General features: G+C 36.4%; 1 protein-coding gene across 2 annotated transcripts in view; it reads left to right on the plus strand.

Annotated features, from left to right (window-relative positions):
- MBOAT2 (membrane bound glycerophospholipid O-acyltransferase 2) overlaps nt 1-18,412 on the plus strand; it is a 169,478-nt gene extending 151,066 nt beyond the window's left edge. For both annotated transcript variants that reach the window (XM_075750655.1, XM_075750654.1), the window contains 7 exons: nt 82-265; nt 6,155-6,347; nt 9,313-9,416; nt 9,765-9,829; nt 14,731-14,863; nt 17,437-17,588; nt 18,181-18,412. In XM_075750655.1, coding sequence (XP_075606770.1) covers nt 82-265; nt 6,155-6,347; nt 9,313-9,416; nt 9,765-9,829; nt 14,731-14,863; nt 17,437-17,588; nt 18,181-18,403 — 1,054 coding nt within the window. In that variant the 3' untranslated portion in view covers nt 18,404-18,412. The remainder of the gene's footprint in view (nt 1-81; nt 266-6,154; nt 6,348-9,312; nt 9,417-9,764; nt 9,830-14,730; nt 14,864-17,436; nt 17,589-18,180) is intronic.
- Nucleotides 18,413-18,817: the final 405 nt, after the last annotated feature.

An 18,817-nucleotide genomic window follows, 5' to 3' on the forward strand; every position in this document is an offset into this window, starting at 1 on the left:
ATGGAGTATGACTTTTCCTACTGTGGACGCTCTGTAGAACTACACATTCCATCTCACGAGTTGCTTGTCTTTGAATTACAGACGCATGCCAAGTCTACTGGAGTATTTAAGTTACAACTGTAATTTCATGGGTATCCTGGCAGGCCCGTTATGCTCTTACAAAGACTATATTACTTTCATTGAAGGCAGATCATACCAACTGCAACAGTCTGAAGCAAATGGGAAGGAAGATACAAAATATGAACAAACGGATCCTTCTCCAAATGTAAGATGTATGACTCTTGCAGTGCCGATGCTTACATAATCATTGCATGAAAAGCTCGGTTTGCACTGTTCATTTACAGGCATAACTTCTGAGCTGTATCTGGAGTTCATTCATCAACAGTATACTTCTCTGTATAAAAAGTTAAATACTTATTTTTTTAAGGCAGGTTTTCTCCATGGTTGCCAGTTTGGATCTTGTGGACAAAAGCAAATTAAATTGGAACTTCCTAACAAGCTTATATGGTAAAAAGCTGTCTTTAGATGAAACAGTTCATGCATGTTTCCTTCAAAGCATATACTCTGCACACAAAAAGTCCTGGTAAGGACAAAGCACGCATTTTGTCATTTGAAGGCTGATGAGACTTCAAAATTCCAGCAAGGTTTCATGAAAATTCTCAAATTCTACTATTCTTTAATGTCTGCTTGCAGCATGTAGAAAACATTCATATGTAACAAGTTGAAAAATACTCATAGAAATGGTTTTATTCTTCTTGCTTTCATTAATGTAGAGAGGTACTAAAGATGGATATTTTGATCTGAAGGTGTAGTAAAAGTTGTGGTAGCCATAACCCTATGGCTAGTAATCCATACAACGTATTTATTTTTTTCTCTTTGTTCCTTTATTGGAAAAGAGACCAAATACAGAAGAAAATCCAGTTGATCGTACCTTACAAGAGATATTGTATGGTCTGAATTAAAATCAAAAGCTCTTGAAGCTTGTTACTTTTCAAATTTAATCCAGTTAGTTTTAATGCTCAGGGTACTGAATATTATCTTTTAATTCTTTTTATATTCTTTTAAATAGGAGCATATCAGACTTTTAAATTTGTGTGTGCCTAAGATAATTATTACCACATATAAAAACCAGAATTATCATGGAGTTGTCTGGAACACTTCAGCTAAATGGCTTTTGCCAATTCCAGCATCAATTACCTGTTTTCTGCTTACCTTGTGGACCACCAACTGTTGCTGGAGCAGTTGAAGGCATTCCCACGCATAGCTGCTTGTCTCGTCCTGTCATCCAGAGGTTACCATCCCCACAGCTGGGCTAACGGGGAGTGCTTCCCAATCAGTTGTGTCATCTCCAGCCACTTCCATCCTTTGAATGTGGAGGAGGACCCTTTGCACATTCCATTCTCCCTGTCTGTAGTTGCAGTTACTTGCAGCACAGGATTGTAAACTAGTGGCTGGAGGATGATAACACTTCTGACTGCTCCACATGTTGACAAAGCACCTAAGCTCATCTCTTGAGCAAGTATTTAGGAAAAGCAAAAGACACAGGAGAATTCATTGCATCAACTGGCACCTCAGAGTCTGTAGTCTGCATCGATGCATTGTATTGGCAAAGTTACAGCTGCTTCTTTTGTTTTGAAACGTTTTGGCTCAATAAAGGCTCATCACATGTTCTGTACTAAAATCCTATTTCTGCAGAAAAATATTGTCTAGTAAAATTATTGCAAATAAATGTAGTCCATCTGCCAGTATCAGTACTTCTGGACATGCATCTACTGATTGCCCGGTAGGACTTCCTAGCTTTTTACCACATAATCTTGCTGGCAATCTGAACAAAGGCAATAAATGTAAACCTATGATGAATTCTTCTTCCAGGTAAGCAGTTTTCCTTAAAATGAATTGCTCTTAAGATGCTTGAAACTTTTTGCAATTTATGCTGCATTAACTTTTGACGTAAAAATAAAGAGAAGCTATCTATGCTGTTGATATTTCATGTCCCAACCGGTGTTAGAGAAATCTGGCTACCAGCAAGTATTGTGTGCTTTTGGAGAAATATGGATGATATAATTTTACTGCATTTGCTGTATCAGTTAAAATAGTCATTGTCTTGTTCTAGAAAAATGTTTAAATACCATTAACTTCATATTAATACTTTAATTTGTTTCCTTGATTCTCATGTTATTATTTCAAGAAGAATAAATTGTTAGGTAAATCAAAAATTAAATGTAATGGGGATCAGCAAATGTTAATGTAGTAAATGAAAAAAAAAAATCCTTCAGCTGAGTTACAGTAAGTTTCATTTCTTGTTAAACAAAATTCCATAACCAAAGTAGTTCATGCCAGCCTCCTCCTCTATACTGTGTGTTGACTGCATGATGTTAACTTGGTTTAATATTTTTTGCTGTGTTCGTTGCATGTTAAATGAATCAAGTCAACATATTAAAACTTATTTCTTATGTCCCTCCTATTGTGCCTTTTTGCAAGCTATCAATTGTTGGTGCTCAAAGTGGTGTCAACTCTCAGAAATTAATATCTGTCTTTGTAAGTTTCTTTTTATTATGGCTACCCTTAAAATACAAGATTCCTGTCAGCAGATACCTACTTTCTTGCTTATTATGCAGATTCTTCCTACAAGTTATAAAGTTCTTGCTTAATTACCTGTAATTTTTAACTGAGGTGCTAACCTCCCCCAAATAATATGTTCTAATATAGTTCAGTATTATATTGAGTTCCTTATTGATTCTTTATCAACCAAGAACAAGTTCATTCAAACAAAAGTTTTAAAGATCATTTTCTTGTTTTCTGTATATAGTTTTATATATTATACTTGTTTATACAGTGATATATTTATAAATTTCCTGAGGTCAGTGAGTGTTTTACCTTCAATTGCTTCAGTTAGTAAGCTGTTCCTGAACTCCTTTCTCTGATTAGGTATCTAGGTTTCAACCTAATTATATTCCTATCTAATTTATGCAGGTTTGGTTTTGTCCTGGCAGTCTCTTTTAGCTTAAGTACCTTTTTTTCCTTCCCAGTGTTGACCATATTTGATATTTTTATACAGGTATGCCCAGATTTTGTTCATCAAAACTAAATGAGCTTTCTACCTTTTTTGTTGTAAAATAAATTGTATGTTCTACTTTGTATGATGTCAAAGATACCTTGCAACTTAGGGTCTTTTAATTCCTTAACGGTTATTTTGATATGTTGAAAACTTTAAAGAGTGAATGATATTAAACTTCAAACTTTTCCATTAGTTACTTCATCCTTGTGAAAACTGCCCAATCCAGTGATTACCTATTTATGCCTTGGCAAAGATAAGGTAGTTAATTAAGCAATAGGAAGTGAATTAATGCTTTACCAAATGCATTTCTATAGGAAATTGAACCACAGATTATTTTAGTGTCAGATGAGGACTTTTATTTCTGTGTGAATGTGTTCTAAACTTGCATGCTATAAAGAAACCTCAGGCTGTAGTTTAATCATGTATTTATGCCAACGGATGTATAAACTCTTGCTGAATACGGCAGGTCCTAGCCACGGGTTCTGGGTCTTTTGCTTGTCCCGGCAGCACTAATAACATGCATTGCACTGCACTGTGGTCTGATTCAGATCATTTGAGGAGACGAGGCAAGACTGCTTCTTTGCATTGCAGCCTGTACTTGGATTGCCCCTCAGAAACTCTGCTTAAACCAGTCCTGAAGCTGCAGCTCCCAGTCTTTGTAGAGGCAGGAGATTATCTCCATCACTGCTTGTGAAGGACACCAATATACCTGATACTAATCTCTGAAAGTGGAAAAAAAAGAATTTATGCTGTTTCTGGATGTAGTTGTGCTTGTCCCTACACTTAAATGTTGCTGCTAAAAAACCTGGAGAAATACATCACTTAAATACTTAACAAATAAATAAAAGCATATTCCTCCTACAGTATTTTTTCTACAACTACAGTTTGAAAACCGCAGTTTATTTTTTAAAAGTACGATTTATGCAGAGCTCTGTATGAGTTCATTATTTTTCCTTAAGTTAAATTTTGTTGAAACTCTGATGCTTTTCCTTAAAAGAAGGGCTTTCACCTCCACAATTTAGTTAAAATCCTTCAAAGAGGTACTAAGCATATTTTGGGTTGAATAGGCAGATTAATGATAGTGCATAGAAAAACTGGTAGTGACAGTGGCAGAAAGCTGGCCTTTCAGCAGAGATCAAATTGCTTATAAGTTGTCAAAACATTGCTTATTTGGAGACTTTGTAGAGATCTTCAGATGGAAAACACTTATTTTTATCTGTTTATGCTTATATTTTAACTTGCATGTTAATGTACCAGCCTATAAATACTGTTTCTCATGCTAAATTGGACATGACTTTTAATTATGGCTTAGACTTTGATGCTAAATCCTTGCCACTGTCTTCAGAACTTTGGGGTTACAAATATTTACAAATATCCAACTCTTGCGTGTATTAGATAATGCATGCCAAAATTAAAGATTCATTAGCGTTAATAATGGCTTTTCTGAACACTCATTTCTATTTAACTTCCTGAAGAAGTTAAGCCAGCTGAACTTTCCCTCTGCTTTGGCAAAGAGATGGATTAAGAGTTACTAGAAAAACAAAGGAACACTTTTAGAAAGTTAGTACCCTTTACTGTGAAGTCCTATAATAGAGTAAAATATTTAAACGAAGATTATTAGAAAGCTAGTAAAAACAAATAATTAAACACCAGCTGTTAATAGGTCATTGCCTCCCGAATTATCCAGCTGGGTCTTCTAATCTGAAAATATTTCTGAAATACCTTCTGAGATGAGCCACATGAAATATGTGCAATATCTGAAGTGTTACCCTCACCATTTTTCAGCTTTCCCAAGTCTAATTTTTGATCAGGTTGTACCGCTTTTACATCTGTGTGACTGGGTGAATCTTTGATACTGTGTGTCTTGCAGAAATCTGTCTTTTCAGTTGGGTGCTTAATGCTCCATTCTGTATCATGGAACAGAATTATTTGTTTTATTTTGGAACTAGATATGTGTAGCTGCGCTCTAACTGAAGCAGGACATTGTCTTTAAAAGTTTGGGCAGGTACACTGGAAGCAGGATGGACAGGAAAAGGGTTCTGGTTGTCTTTTTTGTTCTGATTTTTTCAAAGAAAAATAGCTAGATTGATTGTTTTCTCACCAAGTTTAGTGTTTGTAGAATTGTAATGGTTAAATTTAAATTGTAATGTTTAAATACTGAATTTACATACAATCAGAATTTGAAAATTACATTTAAATGAACCAGCTCTCAAACTTCTCTTTTGTAGGTGCTTGGTTAGTGTGGTACTTTTATGAGCCTGCACAGAACATGTTATCTGCCCTTGGGATGTGGATCAGACTAGTGACTTAAAGCAGTCAATGTCATGCAGTATTGCTCTCTGTTTTATAACAGAACCTTAGAAATGTTTTCCTAAAAATATATACTCTTCAGTGTGGTGGTTATAGCAAAACTGAATTTTGGGGAAATCTGAGTCCAGATCCTACCTGAATAACGTATTTACATGTCTGTGAGCGCATTATTTGACCCCTTATAGTTTGATCGCTCTAGTTGGGAAAACAGGTCTATATAGAACTGAGGTATTTTGCCTCTAGATTCATACATTATTTCAGTATTTCAGTTGGTTTAGAATTTAGTTATTCTAATCTAACAGAGATGATTGATACATTGAGTTGGGCAGCCATTGAACACCTGCGTTATGCCAAAGATTACTGAAAATGAACTGAAACTTTGCCATTGTTTTTGGAATCTCTGCAATAACTGTACTCATCTTGTCCTAGATTATATGCTTTGTGTTATGATGTCTTAACAACTTACTTGCTTTAGTAGTTTGACAATGAAATAAGAAAAAAAACCCTGGAGTTGCAAACGGTGTTCCCATTATTGAAAGGGTTTTTAGAGGCTCGCTGTAGTCAGATTGGATTGTCTGTGTTTGCCAGAAGAAGTGGTGCTTACAACTTAATCAAGATAACTATATTCCTTGAGTCTCTATAAAATGTTGGTAGTATATATTACTGCAAAATTGACATATATATACACACACATCTGTTTAGGGAAGGAAGATTGTAACTTGCCTTTGTTTGCAGAAGATTAACAAAAAATGAAGCTTACAAAGTCTCCCATCTTAAACTTTTCAGATAGCTGTGGCACAGAAACTCTTAATCTGTGGACTGTCCTTACTCTTCCACATGACTATTACAAAAACTTTACCTGTGGAATACAACATTGATGATGACTTCAGAGCTACAGCATCATGGCCTGTAAGGTTTTTCTACCTATATGTGTCTCTTATGGCTGCCAGACCCAAGTATTATTTTGCATGGACTTTAGGTAAGTGTGTGTGTGTGTGTGTGTATATATATAAAAAAAAAAAAAAAGTGTACGTAGTGAGTTTCATTTGAGATGCTGCACACTAAGCATGTATTAAAAAGTGACAGTGCCCTCTTGAGGCCTTAGGAAAACATTATTGCATTTAGGTATTAAGAGGCGGTGTGAAAGTTTATTGAATGGTGTGTCTCTTTTTGAGAAACAAAACTTACCATAAATCTAAGCACAGTGTTGTGACAGTGTTGCAAATGAGATCATTGTCTCCTGAACAAATTTGAGTGAAACATAAGGGGTTTTTGGAGAGCGATAGTGTTTTAATGACCAATGACTTTTTTGGTTTTTAAACATTGTAGTAAATCTAGTCTGATGCACAATCCCTGATTATTTTTTTTTTTTAAATACCTTGATTTTAACATATCTGAAAAGTTATTCTAAGCCTCTTCCTGTTGTTAGTTATCAGTAATTTACTTCATGTTATTCAAGCATGAAGGAAAAATGAATATACTGAAATTCAGATATAACACAGTGTTGTTAATAGTAGATGGCATTTGCAGTAGTATTTTTCAGAATTAGATAGGTGACACTTCAGTTTTAGCCTTTGCTTACTGAAAGTTCTAATTGATTGATGGCGTAACACCCGTTGTCACTGATTTAAGACACTGAATAGATAATATAGTTTAAAGAACGCTTTGCTTTTCACTTCACATTATTTGAAAAAAACAACACATAAACCAGCAAAATGCTGTATTTATGTAAGCTGACATCTTGGAAGTGGCTCACCAAACAGATTTCATCAGCTTCCTCTTCTTCTCCAGTTTTACATATTTGTTTCATAATTCTTTTGAGAGAGAATCTGTGGGAAACAATGTAATAAAGCAAGCTTTAGTGTAGCAGAGCAGCATGACTCATTTACAGCTGCTGGTTTCATTCCTGGTCAATGAATGGAGTGCTTTCAGCTTGTCTGGATATAGCAATTCTGGGGCTTGTTGTGGAATGAATAATTTTGAATATTGTCCTCTTATGCACCAGTATCATTGTCGGTAAAGAGAAGGAGTCATCTGAAAAATGAATAATCTTCGTTGTTTTTTTTTCCCTGTAATACTTCAGGTGGATTTCTCCTTATGTACTTGCTAGTAGTGTAGAGCTAGCATTCCTTTGGTGAAATACTGAAGAAAATAAACTATATGAACTGTGTACTTTTAGTTTGCTAAATAGCTTTTTTTTTTTTGCCTTCTTCCCTCCACTTTACCTCATCTAAACTTCTAGTGGTATGAATAGAATGTGAGAGGGCCTTAACAGTTTTACTGGATGTTGGGCTTTTGAGTTGTACATTACTGTTCTTTGCACTTAAGAAAAAAATAATCTGTTAATAAAATGAATTACTTAACATGAATACTAGTAAATAAAATGAGTACTTAAGCTAGCCGTAGTCTTTGTACTCTAGCTAGCAAGAGATGATGGAGTTCATGTCTTCAGCTCTTTCTAATTGAGCATAAAATGGTTGTCTAATGTTTGAAGTCGACATCAATGATATCAGATGTATAGCAGCAAATTTTGTGGCTTTCAAAGATGTTTCTTTAAAATTGTTTATGATGAGGAACTAAAAATATTATAAATTATCCTATATGAAATCAAATGTCACAAAGCTCTCTTCCAGACTGGTAGATAACTGGAGAAACCGAACTTCAGGAAAGGAATTGTTGGAGTGTTTGAGTCAATTGTGTCTTCTACTTTCGAAATACACTGGATTAATACCTTGAAAAAGTTGTTTGAGAAGACAGGAAAATGCAAAAGATATGATTTTCTCTTACATGTCACTATTGTATAAAGCAAATTATTTTTAATATGGTAATACAAACTGAGCAATTTCTCTTGCCTTGCTAGCTGTAATTTAAAAGGTGACTATCTAGTTACAGTGCTTGAGATGAATTCTGAGCTAACAGAGAGGGCTCATGGCCTGTAACTAGAGGACTAGATCTGTATTGCTTCTGCAGAGCCTTTTGCCTGCCTTGCTTCCAGTTCCTTAGGACTCCTCTGAACTGGGAGAGGAGCTAACATTCTTCTCCCCATGGTCACTTACCCGCGTAAGTGGATACATGGCTGGGTTCATGCCTCGTGGATGTGTGACCATGTTTGGGTGCATGCAACCAAGTGCCTGGCTCCACAAAAGCAGTATTGGGGGAAAAAAGACTCGTTTCCTTCTAAGTGGCCACCCTAATTGGAGAAGTGTAGCTGAGGAAATTTTAGTGTCTGAGCTAACAAAGCTGAGGCAAAGGTAATGACTGAAAGCGAGAGGCGGTATTCAGACTGAGATCCCTTGTATTTTCCTGCATGGTCCAGAGGATGGTAGCAGCTTTTTCTCCTAGGGAAAAATACTGTTTGCTTTGAACTATTTGACCTTTGACACGTATCGTAAACACGTCTCATTCAGAAGCATTGTACCAGCGGCCTTGTGCCCTAGTAAAATCCCTGTTTCCTTCTGTTAGGTTTGCACTGCGCTGTGACTGTGCGCCTGCTTGAAGCGACTCGTATAATGTTATCTTTATGCTTTAAACATCACGGTTGCTACATAATGAAGACCAAAGATATGCTTCTGAGTGTTGAGCTGGTACCTCAAATCATTACAACCAGCCACTGTTCCATAGTCATGATGCATCTCATTGTTTCTGTCAAATTGCTCAAGCAAGTCTAAGGAGGTGATAGAGAGAGGAGGTGTCTCTACTGTGAAGCAGATAGCGCTACCTTTCACTCTTTCTGCTTTTGTACAAGTTTTTGTATTGAAAGCCAGTGCATTGCTTGGATTATTTTCTGTTTGTTCAAGTGTCAAATACAGTGATCCTCCGTATTTAAAAAAAAAAAAAATGTAGCCTTTAAAATGTGATATTTTGAACAAACTACACATTGTGTGATGCACAATTTGTAATACAGGCAGTTGATAATTAATTTGTTTCTTTTTGTTTCATTGCAGCAGATGCAATTAATAATGCAGCAGGGTTTGGTTTTAGAGGCTATGATAAAAATGGAGTTACACGTTGGGATCTAGTATCAAATCTGAGAATCCAGCAAATAGAGGTTTGTTTCTGGCTCTTTCAAATAAAATATGTGCCCATGTAGGTAGGTGCTTGTAATTTCAGTAACTTTTCCTACGCGTTTTTTTCCTCAAGATAGTGAATATGTTCCAAGTCAAAAATTACATGTTCACATCCTTAGGAAAGGATGGAAAATAAAGTCTGTTTTGAATATGTTCTATTTGTCAGTTGACTTCCAAAATATTTTGCGGTTATAAGTAATTGAGTATATACCTTATTCAACTCATCATAAATTTGTTTGGTATTTTTTTATAATTTATGTGTCAGAATTTTGAAATATTTTCTAACACTTGACAATTAGGGAAATAATTAATTTGTTCTTACTTTACAGTTTTCCACAAGTTTCAAGATGTTTCTTGATAACTGGAATATCCAAACAGCTCTTTGGCTTAAAAGGTATTTATTTCTTAAAGGAAAGCTTTTCTCCACTGAAGTTTCTTCGATAAATATTTCTTTGAAGATAATTTAACATTTAAAGCTAAACCCCACAAAACATCAGTTGTTTAGCAACTGCACAGGACATTCTTCTTGTGATATTTGAATTAAAACCCTGACTTTAGGGCTTCTCTCTTAGTCTGAACTACCAGGTTATGATAGAAACTGATTTTCTTCACTGGTCATAGGGAACCTAGACCCATTAATCTGTGGAGACGTCTCTTTTCTGTTTTTCCTCTCTTACCATTCGAAGCATTGCATGTTGCTAAGAGCAGCAGGCAAAATGTACATCTTAGCCTGTGGAAGCTCTGTATTATTTTTAGCCAAACAGTGATACAGGAGCTTCCATACATTCTGGGAGAGAACTTTCTGTGCTCCTTCCATAATGAGTGTGTGGCAAATGTCACCCCCTGCGATATGCTATTAACAGAAATTGCAAATGAGTATCCTGCAGGTGCACTTTTTTCCTTGTCTGGGAAACAGGTATAGTGCTCTGTGAACTACGTCACTCTGCTTTTACTACTACTTTGTGGTAACTAGAAAGTTTAAAAAAGTGTTCCTGAGCAGTGTGTGGGTGTTGTTTCCCTTCTCCCAGTCTCTGCTTAGTTGACCTTTATCAATAGGTGCAAGTTTAACTGAGACCCACATCTTGGGAACACTCAGAGGACTTTATCTCTTATTCTAGGATGGCTGGACACAGAATGTTTCTTCCATCAAATTTCTTTATAGTGTATTCTCTTTCTTCCATAATTTCTTCCTTAAATATTTTTCTGACCCAATTAAAAACAGAAATTGAATTTTATGTGATTATTCTGGTTGGCTCAACAGGCAATGGAATCTATTGCTAGGACAGTCAGCAAGGAAGAATTACATCCTTGCAGGTATTGAAATGTATCATTTAATAAAGCAAAGCTAGTTACCTATCTTCAAATGCATGTTAATTTAGTTGGAGAACAGAAGTTTACCTGTATTAAAACTTAATAGGAAAAGGTTGTGTTTCAGCAGACTTTCAGATCTCCTAAATGGAGTGATTCTAAACAAAAACTCGTTTTACTGGAGAAGAGCAACATTTCTGTTAAGAATTGAAAGAAAAAAAACTGCAATCAGTTGCTCAGGGTGACATTAAAAGAAGATGTAAAGAAAAACTAAACAATTTCCTTTAATAAATATTTTTAAGAACAATTGTAGAAGAATCTTCGAGCATAGTCTAAATCAATACTGATTCTGCCACAGTGAAAGGGAGAAGGGTGGATTTTTTCTTAAAGTTTTGTCGCAAGTAAAAGATTGTTTTAATGATTATATATGAGGACCATAAATAGTGGTACAGAGTATATATCATATTACCAATCGTAGTTAGTTGCAATACTACAGCAGTTTGAATAGAGGACAAGCTTATGTGTTACTTTAAACATCCACTTTAATACCTTACTTACCACTTACAGAAGTACCTAAAATCTTAAGCACTTATCTCACATGAAATACCAGACATCAGCATTTGTTCTGTTTTTTTCTGATACTCTCTAAAGAGAAACTGAACCATCAGAATTACAGGACTTAAACCCTGATTATGTGTAAAAACAAACTCTTTGTAAAAACACAGTTAATGGATCTAGAGATCACAAAGAAGTTTAAGAAACATTTAATGTAGATCACAAAATGCAGCAGTTCAAAGGTATTACTGTTACAAGCATGCAAGTTAAAATAGATATTTATATAGCAGCATATTTCAACAATATATATCATGATCATGTTTCCTGACTGGGGAAGCTGTTACGTTCTCCCTCAGCCTGTTCATTCTTTTTTTTCCAAAGAAAACATATAATTCCATTTGTCTTTGGTCACAGTTGCAAAACCTCTGTGGTTCCTGTTGCTCGCTTCTGGCATCTTTCCAAACTTTCCATCTTCTTACAGTGGATGTAGTACTTCTGATAAGACCGCCAGGGTCTTTCCCTGGCTTGTCACAGGCAGAGTTGAATGATTTGAGTGGATTAGTTACCTTTTCTTAGATAACACTCTAATACATGACAGTATTATGTCTGTCTTTTCTGCAGCGGCAATGTAGTGTTGATTCATGCTCAGCTGATGCTCAGTGTTTCATCAGCTCGGTGAATGGAACTGTTCATTCCTGTTCATACTCAGCTACACTTTCTCAGTAATGTTACAGGGGTGGGTACTGCTCTGTATTTTCCACTTTTCATATTAGATGTTCTATACTTTGGACTTCATCTTGTTCATTTCGGAACATCATTCAAGTCTCTCAAGGTCATTTCGGATTCTGGTGCTCTGTCTGCTAAGAAAACAATGCCGATCTTGTCCGTCTGCCACCCACCCCAAAAAAGAAAGGGAAGGCAGGGTGGAACAATATACTTCTCAGTCTAGCACCGAAGCTAGTATTAAAAGTATAGAATCAGACCAAAGGCAGCACCTTGCTGAACAGTTGATGCATCTTCCCACTTCTAGAGCAAATGGCAGATAACATAACATAACCTAACCACCTGTATTTTAATTTTCTCAACCACCTTCAGTGGTTGTGATGACCATATTTCCTTGGTTTGCTTTTAGGAATATCAAGTGAATATCAATATCACTTCCACACAATTTATTATTGACAAATCCATGGAGGAGTTTAAGCTTACTTTTTATTCTTTGAAATTGAAGCCTGATGATTTTTTCTAGTAGATATCTTATCTGACTTGCATTGATGTAGCTGAAATTTGGTTAGTTAATTTAGTTCTGTTAGCTCCTGAACGCTTTGCAGGGGAAGATTTGCTTAGAGTATTTTAAACCAAATAAAGATTGAAGCCATTTATCAATTTCTTAATGAGACATAATTAACCACCAGTCAGTGAAATATACACTCAGAATTAATTAATATCAGTACTAGAACAGAAAACACTTTGTATGCATTTAGTGTTCTGGTTGAATAAACATTTCTAAACACTCTTCTGTAACTAATCCCAAGGAGTTTAAAAAGCGCACATGTTCACACACAGTTCTGTGCAAACTGCACCTCCGCTCCCAAAGACGTGTGGGATACAAAACCCCACCTCCTTCTGGAAGCGTGGGCCCCCTGCTTGTATGCACTGTGGGAGACGTGGGTGCTCCAGCTCTACGTGACCGCGCTGTTCGCGTGCTGGTTACAAAAGCGTGCCACAAGTTCATATCGGTGCAGCCGAGGGGAGTGAGACATCGCTGTCTGTGTACTGCATGCTGCACTGACTGTCCCCTGGCTGGATGCAGGCTACTCCCAGACTACTCTACCAGGGCAGATGCTCTGTCTTGGCTGAGACAGAGGTCATGATGCCAGTGGGGCAACTTCTGGCAGCATCAGATCAGGTTTTGATGACTAGTATTTTGCTCCAAGATGTCTCCCTGACCTGTTACGATTTTTGTTAATGCTTTTGTACTTTCTAGGCTGACAGATTCTTTGTCTCTAAAAGTCTTTCTGAAATTCCTCAGCTACTGCTTAGTCTGCCCCATGTTGCTTTCCTCTTTAAGGTGGCCTATTTTGGGCAGAGATCCTCAGGTGGTTTTGTCCTACGCATGTGTGCACCTACACCCAATGTTCTCATCTTAATGGCTATTGTTAGGGAAGCCCTTTGGCAAGGGGAGGGGGCTGTGCTGGTACCTCGCGCTGAAGACCTCATAAGATAAAACTTACCACATCTGTTTGACTGGAATAAACTAAATTAGCAAAATATACTTTTGATCTTTCCCTATTCAGATCCTGTCTTTTTACCTTCTGCTCTTTAACAGTGACTGTACCATTTGGTCTCAGCAATCTTTTGCATATACGGAAGTCGTAGTAAAGTAGTTATATTAGTAGTGAATGTTTCGGCCCTCTGTATCATTAGCTTGTCTTCTTTGAATGATAGACGTGCGTTCTCTTCTCTCTCTGTTACCTGCTATGTGTTTACAAAACCTTTTTACATATAGGTGTCTGTGGAATTTTTTAGTTAAAACTCACTTTTGTATGTTAGCCTTAGATTTGTGTTCATGCATGCTTGTGCTGTTTATTTTTGCTTCATGGTAGAGCGCATCTGTTTCCATATTTTGCTTTTTGGTTTTCAGATCATTAAAGACATTAAAGAACTCTTGATGAAGCCATATCAGGACCTTACCATGCTTCCTATCATTCTTCCACATCATGATGGTTTGTCATTGTGTCATGTAATGTTGTCTCCTAGAAACTACCTTTTCTTGGATTCCTTTTTCCCTTCTTCCTTCTAGAATTCCTTACTGTAGGACCTTGCCTAATAATTCAGAGTCTCAATTTTTAAATAGCAGAGTTCAGCATTCTCCTTATTTGATATTCTCACATCAATAGAGTCATTAATTATAATTTCATCGTCATGCTCATGTAATTGCCCTACACAGACACATTTTCAACTGTAGTCTCTCTATTCAAAATTGAAGATAGTTATTACTTTTCCCCTTCTCCTGTAAGCTGCTTTCAGTTTATGAAAAATACGTATCTGACTCATCACAAGAGTTTGCAGGATAGTCTGTGCTTTCCAGCGTAGCATTTCAAACATGTTCTTGGATGGCTCAAGATCCCTTGTTAACACCAACACCTGACTTTGGATGCTTGTTTACCACTTCATTGTAAATAAGTACTATGTGTGATGGCACTGAGCACAGGTTAGCACTGAGGGGTTAAATTGGGACCTGTGAATAGCTTTAAGTATTTTCTGTAAGTCATAATACAGTGGCAACATTATTAAATAATAGTAAACTGCAATTGCACTGCAAATGATGTGTTGGAGATGAAACTGCTAAAAGTAGAAATGTCTAAATGATAACTGGGAAGATTGTTGGTGATTTGTCTTGTTATTTATTTTGAATTGTCTTTGACTTGCCAGAGTGTGCTATGAGCGAGCCACCTTCAGCCCAACCATCCAAACCTTCATCCTTTCGGCCATCTGGCATGGGGTTTACCCAGGATATTATTTAACATTTTTAACGGGCGTACTAATGACACTAGCAGCGCGAGCTGTAAGTATCAACCAAGTATCTTCTTAAATAATACTAAGTTTTGTAAAAGAAAATTTATCATGTTCTGCAGTCCAAAGATGTGCTTTACAGTTGATACCCAGTCTGTCTGATAGCGTTGTTTACTTTTTAGTTGTGAGAGCAGTAGGAATGATTAATTATAAGGAGCAGTAGATCGGTGGAAACAAGCGAGACTGTACACAGCCTATAACATCTTTGTGGCACATCTTTTGTGGAATCTCTTCCTCTGTATTAACTGATCATGTATTACTATGCCATGCTGAACAGGATGATGTTATCTAAGATCATTTTGAAAAAAGTTTCTGATGATGAAAAAAATCACTGATGATGAGTAGCTTAAAATTTGGGAGTCAATGCTATATATTTATAGAGGTGTCCCCCCCTAATTTCTGTTCAGTACTGTTGTAAAGATGGTAACTGAAGAATGCTCCTCCCCAGCCAGCCAGCAGATGAAAATCTCTAGTGCAGTTACTATTCAAAGTTGGCCAGCCAGCGGTGCAGTCACACTAACAAGCTTTCGCAGCTGCTATTCAGAACCGTATGGAACCAGCAAATCTGTCAAGTCATCTCTCACAGTTCTTCTTGAGAAAGCTGAGTAAGAATAGAGGCAGGTTTATCAGTTACTCAGTGGGAAAGAGGAACAAACAAATTAGATATCAGTTCAGAGCAACATAACAGACCGCTCTTCTGCCAAAAGAACCAGGAGAATGAGAAATGAAGCAGGCTTCTCTTTGTTGCCCTAATAGCTAGGGGAAGGTGGTACTTCAGACTTAGATTGTTACTAACAGTAATAAAACACAGGCTCCTCCTCTTGCTTCACAGAGGTGTGGGTATAGTCCTTGTGTGACAGAATTGACTCCTTTCTTTACAATAAGTATAGCTGCCTTCTTTCCAGCCTCCATTGCAGTGAACTTTTGACATTTATCAGTCAGGGGCTGGTGCAAAAGCCAAGGTTCAGGGACAGTTCACAGGCAAAAGTTGTTGTGTTCTCTCAGTAAGATGAGTCCAGTAAATCTGAGTGCTCACTGTACTTTGTCCTGGGCTTTGCTAGTAAGCTGCATTGTATTCACATTTCATAGGTATTAATCAATAGGCTTTTAAACAAAAATATTTTGAGTTTCTGTCTTAACAAGTACTGATACTATATTAACTGATAGATGTGTTAGAGGTACTTCAGCATGTTTATTATTTAACTCTACTAGGCTTTATTAACTGCAAAGCTTGGCAGCTCTGATCCACATTCTTCTGTCATGCCTAAGCATGTATTCAACTAGTTTTGCTCCCTTTAATTATTATGCATTTCATAATTGGGTCTTTACTAGGGGCAGTTATACATTTATCTTAAAAGTTGTCCTTCAAGTCCTAAAATATTAATTTTTTTTTACAAGGAAAAAAAATTTTGTGAAACTTCATCCAAGTTTTACAGAACTCAGGAACAAGTCATTGCACGCGACCATAGGAGAAAACGGGGGGGGGGAGATAGCAGGTGGCAAGATGAAGAGTATGGGGCTAGAATGGCTTGTTTTATTTAGCTTAAGTAAACAAAGGCTGAGTGGGAATGTGATACCTGCAGGGGAATTTGGCTAAGAAGGACAATGAGGGTAAAAAAGGTTTTTAATGTAAAGAATGAAATCAGCATGAGCCAGCCTTCCGTATGTTCTTTAGAACCAGGAGTTGAAGGATGAAGAGGCTAAACTGTGTGTTGGTGTGCAGCTGGTGAGAGAGGACTTCCTCAGTGCAGATGGTTTGAAGGTGGCAGCTGTGATACCAAGCTGCACAAAGGCTGAGTTGAGCCCATCTTGGCTTGTCAGAAAATAAGAATGTGAGCAAGGATGACAGTTCAGTCGAAGGACGGGCCAACATCTACTGATATCTTTTTAACTGTACACTTAAATAAAACTGAACCCAAACCTGTGTGGGTTTTGGATTTTTTGAAATAGCTCTGGTACTCCGTTGTTTGAACAGAATTTTACAAACAAAAGAAGTAGGAAATTAAGTCCTTTTATAACAGTATAGGAAATTAAGTCCTTTTATAATAGTGCCACTTGATAGTAGTTGTTATTAAGACTCCGGAAGTAAGTCATTGCAACTGATATTTTGTACGTTCTGTTTTATACTCTACTTGTCCTAAAATATATCTTACTAGCAAGTATATGAAAATGGCTTTCCATAATAGAAGCTTTTATCAGAAGTATTCTGGCTTTCATTTACTCCAAAACTCAATATTTACAGATATTGATAGAATAGAATGTCTCCCTCATTCAGACAAGTAGTCCAAAGTGACATTTGATTTAGGGGGGGATTCATTTACTTAAATTCTACATAAATTCATGAATATTTAAATTGCTGGATGAAGGGCACTAGCCTAAAAGGCAGGGAATTTGAACTGATTCCTATTGAAGCTGATGGGTGTTTTGAATGGTTCAAAGATACTTGACCAAACCATAGCATTTCAATTCATCCTATGAATTCTGCAGAGGTGCAACAAACCCTGTACAGTAAGATAGCTTTCAAAGTTTATTCCTAATCTAACTTACTATTATCTGCTTTTTCAGATAAGAAACAATATCAGACACTATTTTGTTGAATCTCCTGCTGTTAAACTATGTTACGATATTATAACATGGATGGCAACTCAAGTAGCAATAAGTTACACAGTTGTGCCATTTGTACTGCTCTCTGTAAAACCCTCTTTCACCTTTTACAGGTAAGCACATTCTACCTGCTTCCTTTTTTTTTTTTCTTTAACTCAAAATAGAAGTATTTTCTGTGGCACAAGATTTCTGAAGCTATTTTAGTGATAATTGTAAGATTGAATTGTTAGCTGAGCAAATTGTATTTCTATTCTAATGATCATAGTTTGTGTTCTGTATGAGAAATCATAAAGTGGTCTTGTTTTTCCCTCATAATAGACTTACTTTTTTCTAGGACTGGAGAAAAACAAAACCAAGTAAACCAAAAACAAAACCAAAGGGTACCTCTGAGATTACTATATACACTTGAACTGTTTTATAGTAAGACTAGATAATGACTCCTAAAAGTAACTTTTGTGAAAAAGTAAATAGTTCAAAGCAGACTTCACTTGATGTCTCTGTTATAGCACTGAATACTGGGGGAAGAATTAATTTCTGATTTCCCCCTTAATACTTTTTTTTAAAAAGGAAATATTAATGTTTTCCTGACTTAAATGTCTTATGTGCAAAGTACTGTATGCAAGTAGGTTTTGACAGTTTATTCCTTAAGCATCCTGTAAGAGTGGTCAGAGTTTTATTGAATTATTATTTTTGTTTGTTTTTTAGCTCCTGCTATTTCTGTCTTCATATTGCCAGCATCCTGGTGTTGTTGGTATTTCCATTGAAAAGAACTCAAAAAGGAAGTAAAAAGCATGAAAGCATCCAGCCCATGTGGTCCAAAAAACTAGAAGAAGAAAATCTTTTGCAAAAGAACAGTTATTCCACAACAAATAATAGTTTCAGTCAGAAAGAAGAAATAACCTGCAGATATCAAGCATTAAAACAGTGATTGAGGAAATACTATGATGAATATATTTTGTATGTTTTCAGAAACCCATTTTTAGCACCTTTTAAAGGGGTTTGTATTTGTTTGCAAAGATGTTTAGTAAGAAAAGAATGCATTACCTAGGAAAATCACATACAATAGCAAGACTGGAAACAAAACAAATTAACCCCTCCCATGCCATGTCCCTGTGGGTCACGCCTTATATGAAGATATTACCATTATTTCAATGGGCACTCAGGACTTGCAACGTATGTCCATAGGGTCATATGTGTGCCCTTTGCTGAATGTACGTTGTATATCCCAAGGCACTGATGGGGTGGAATAAAATTGTGTCAATCTAGGATTAACAAATGGAAATGAATTTTTCCAAATTAATGACTTGCCTTAAACCCTCTATTTACTGAAATATTATTTCTA

This window comes from Balearica regulorum, chromosome 3 (genome assembly GCF_011004875.1).
Source record: "Balearica regulorum gibbericeps isolate bBalReg1 chromosome 3, bBalReg1.pri, whole genome shotgun sequence".
Classification (NCBI taxonomy): Eukaryota; Metazoa; Chordata; class Aves; order Gruiformes; family Gruidae; genus Balearica; species Balearica regulorum.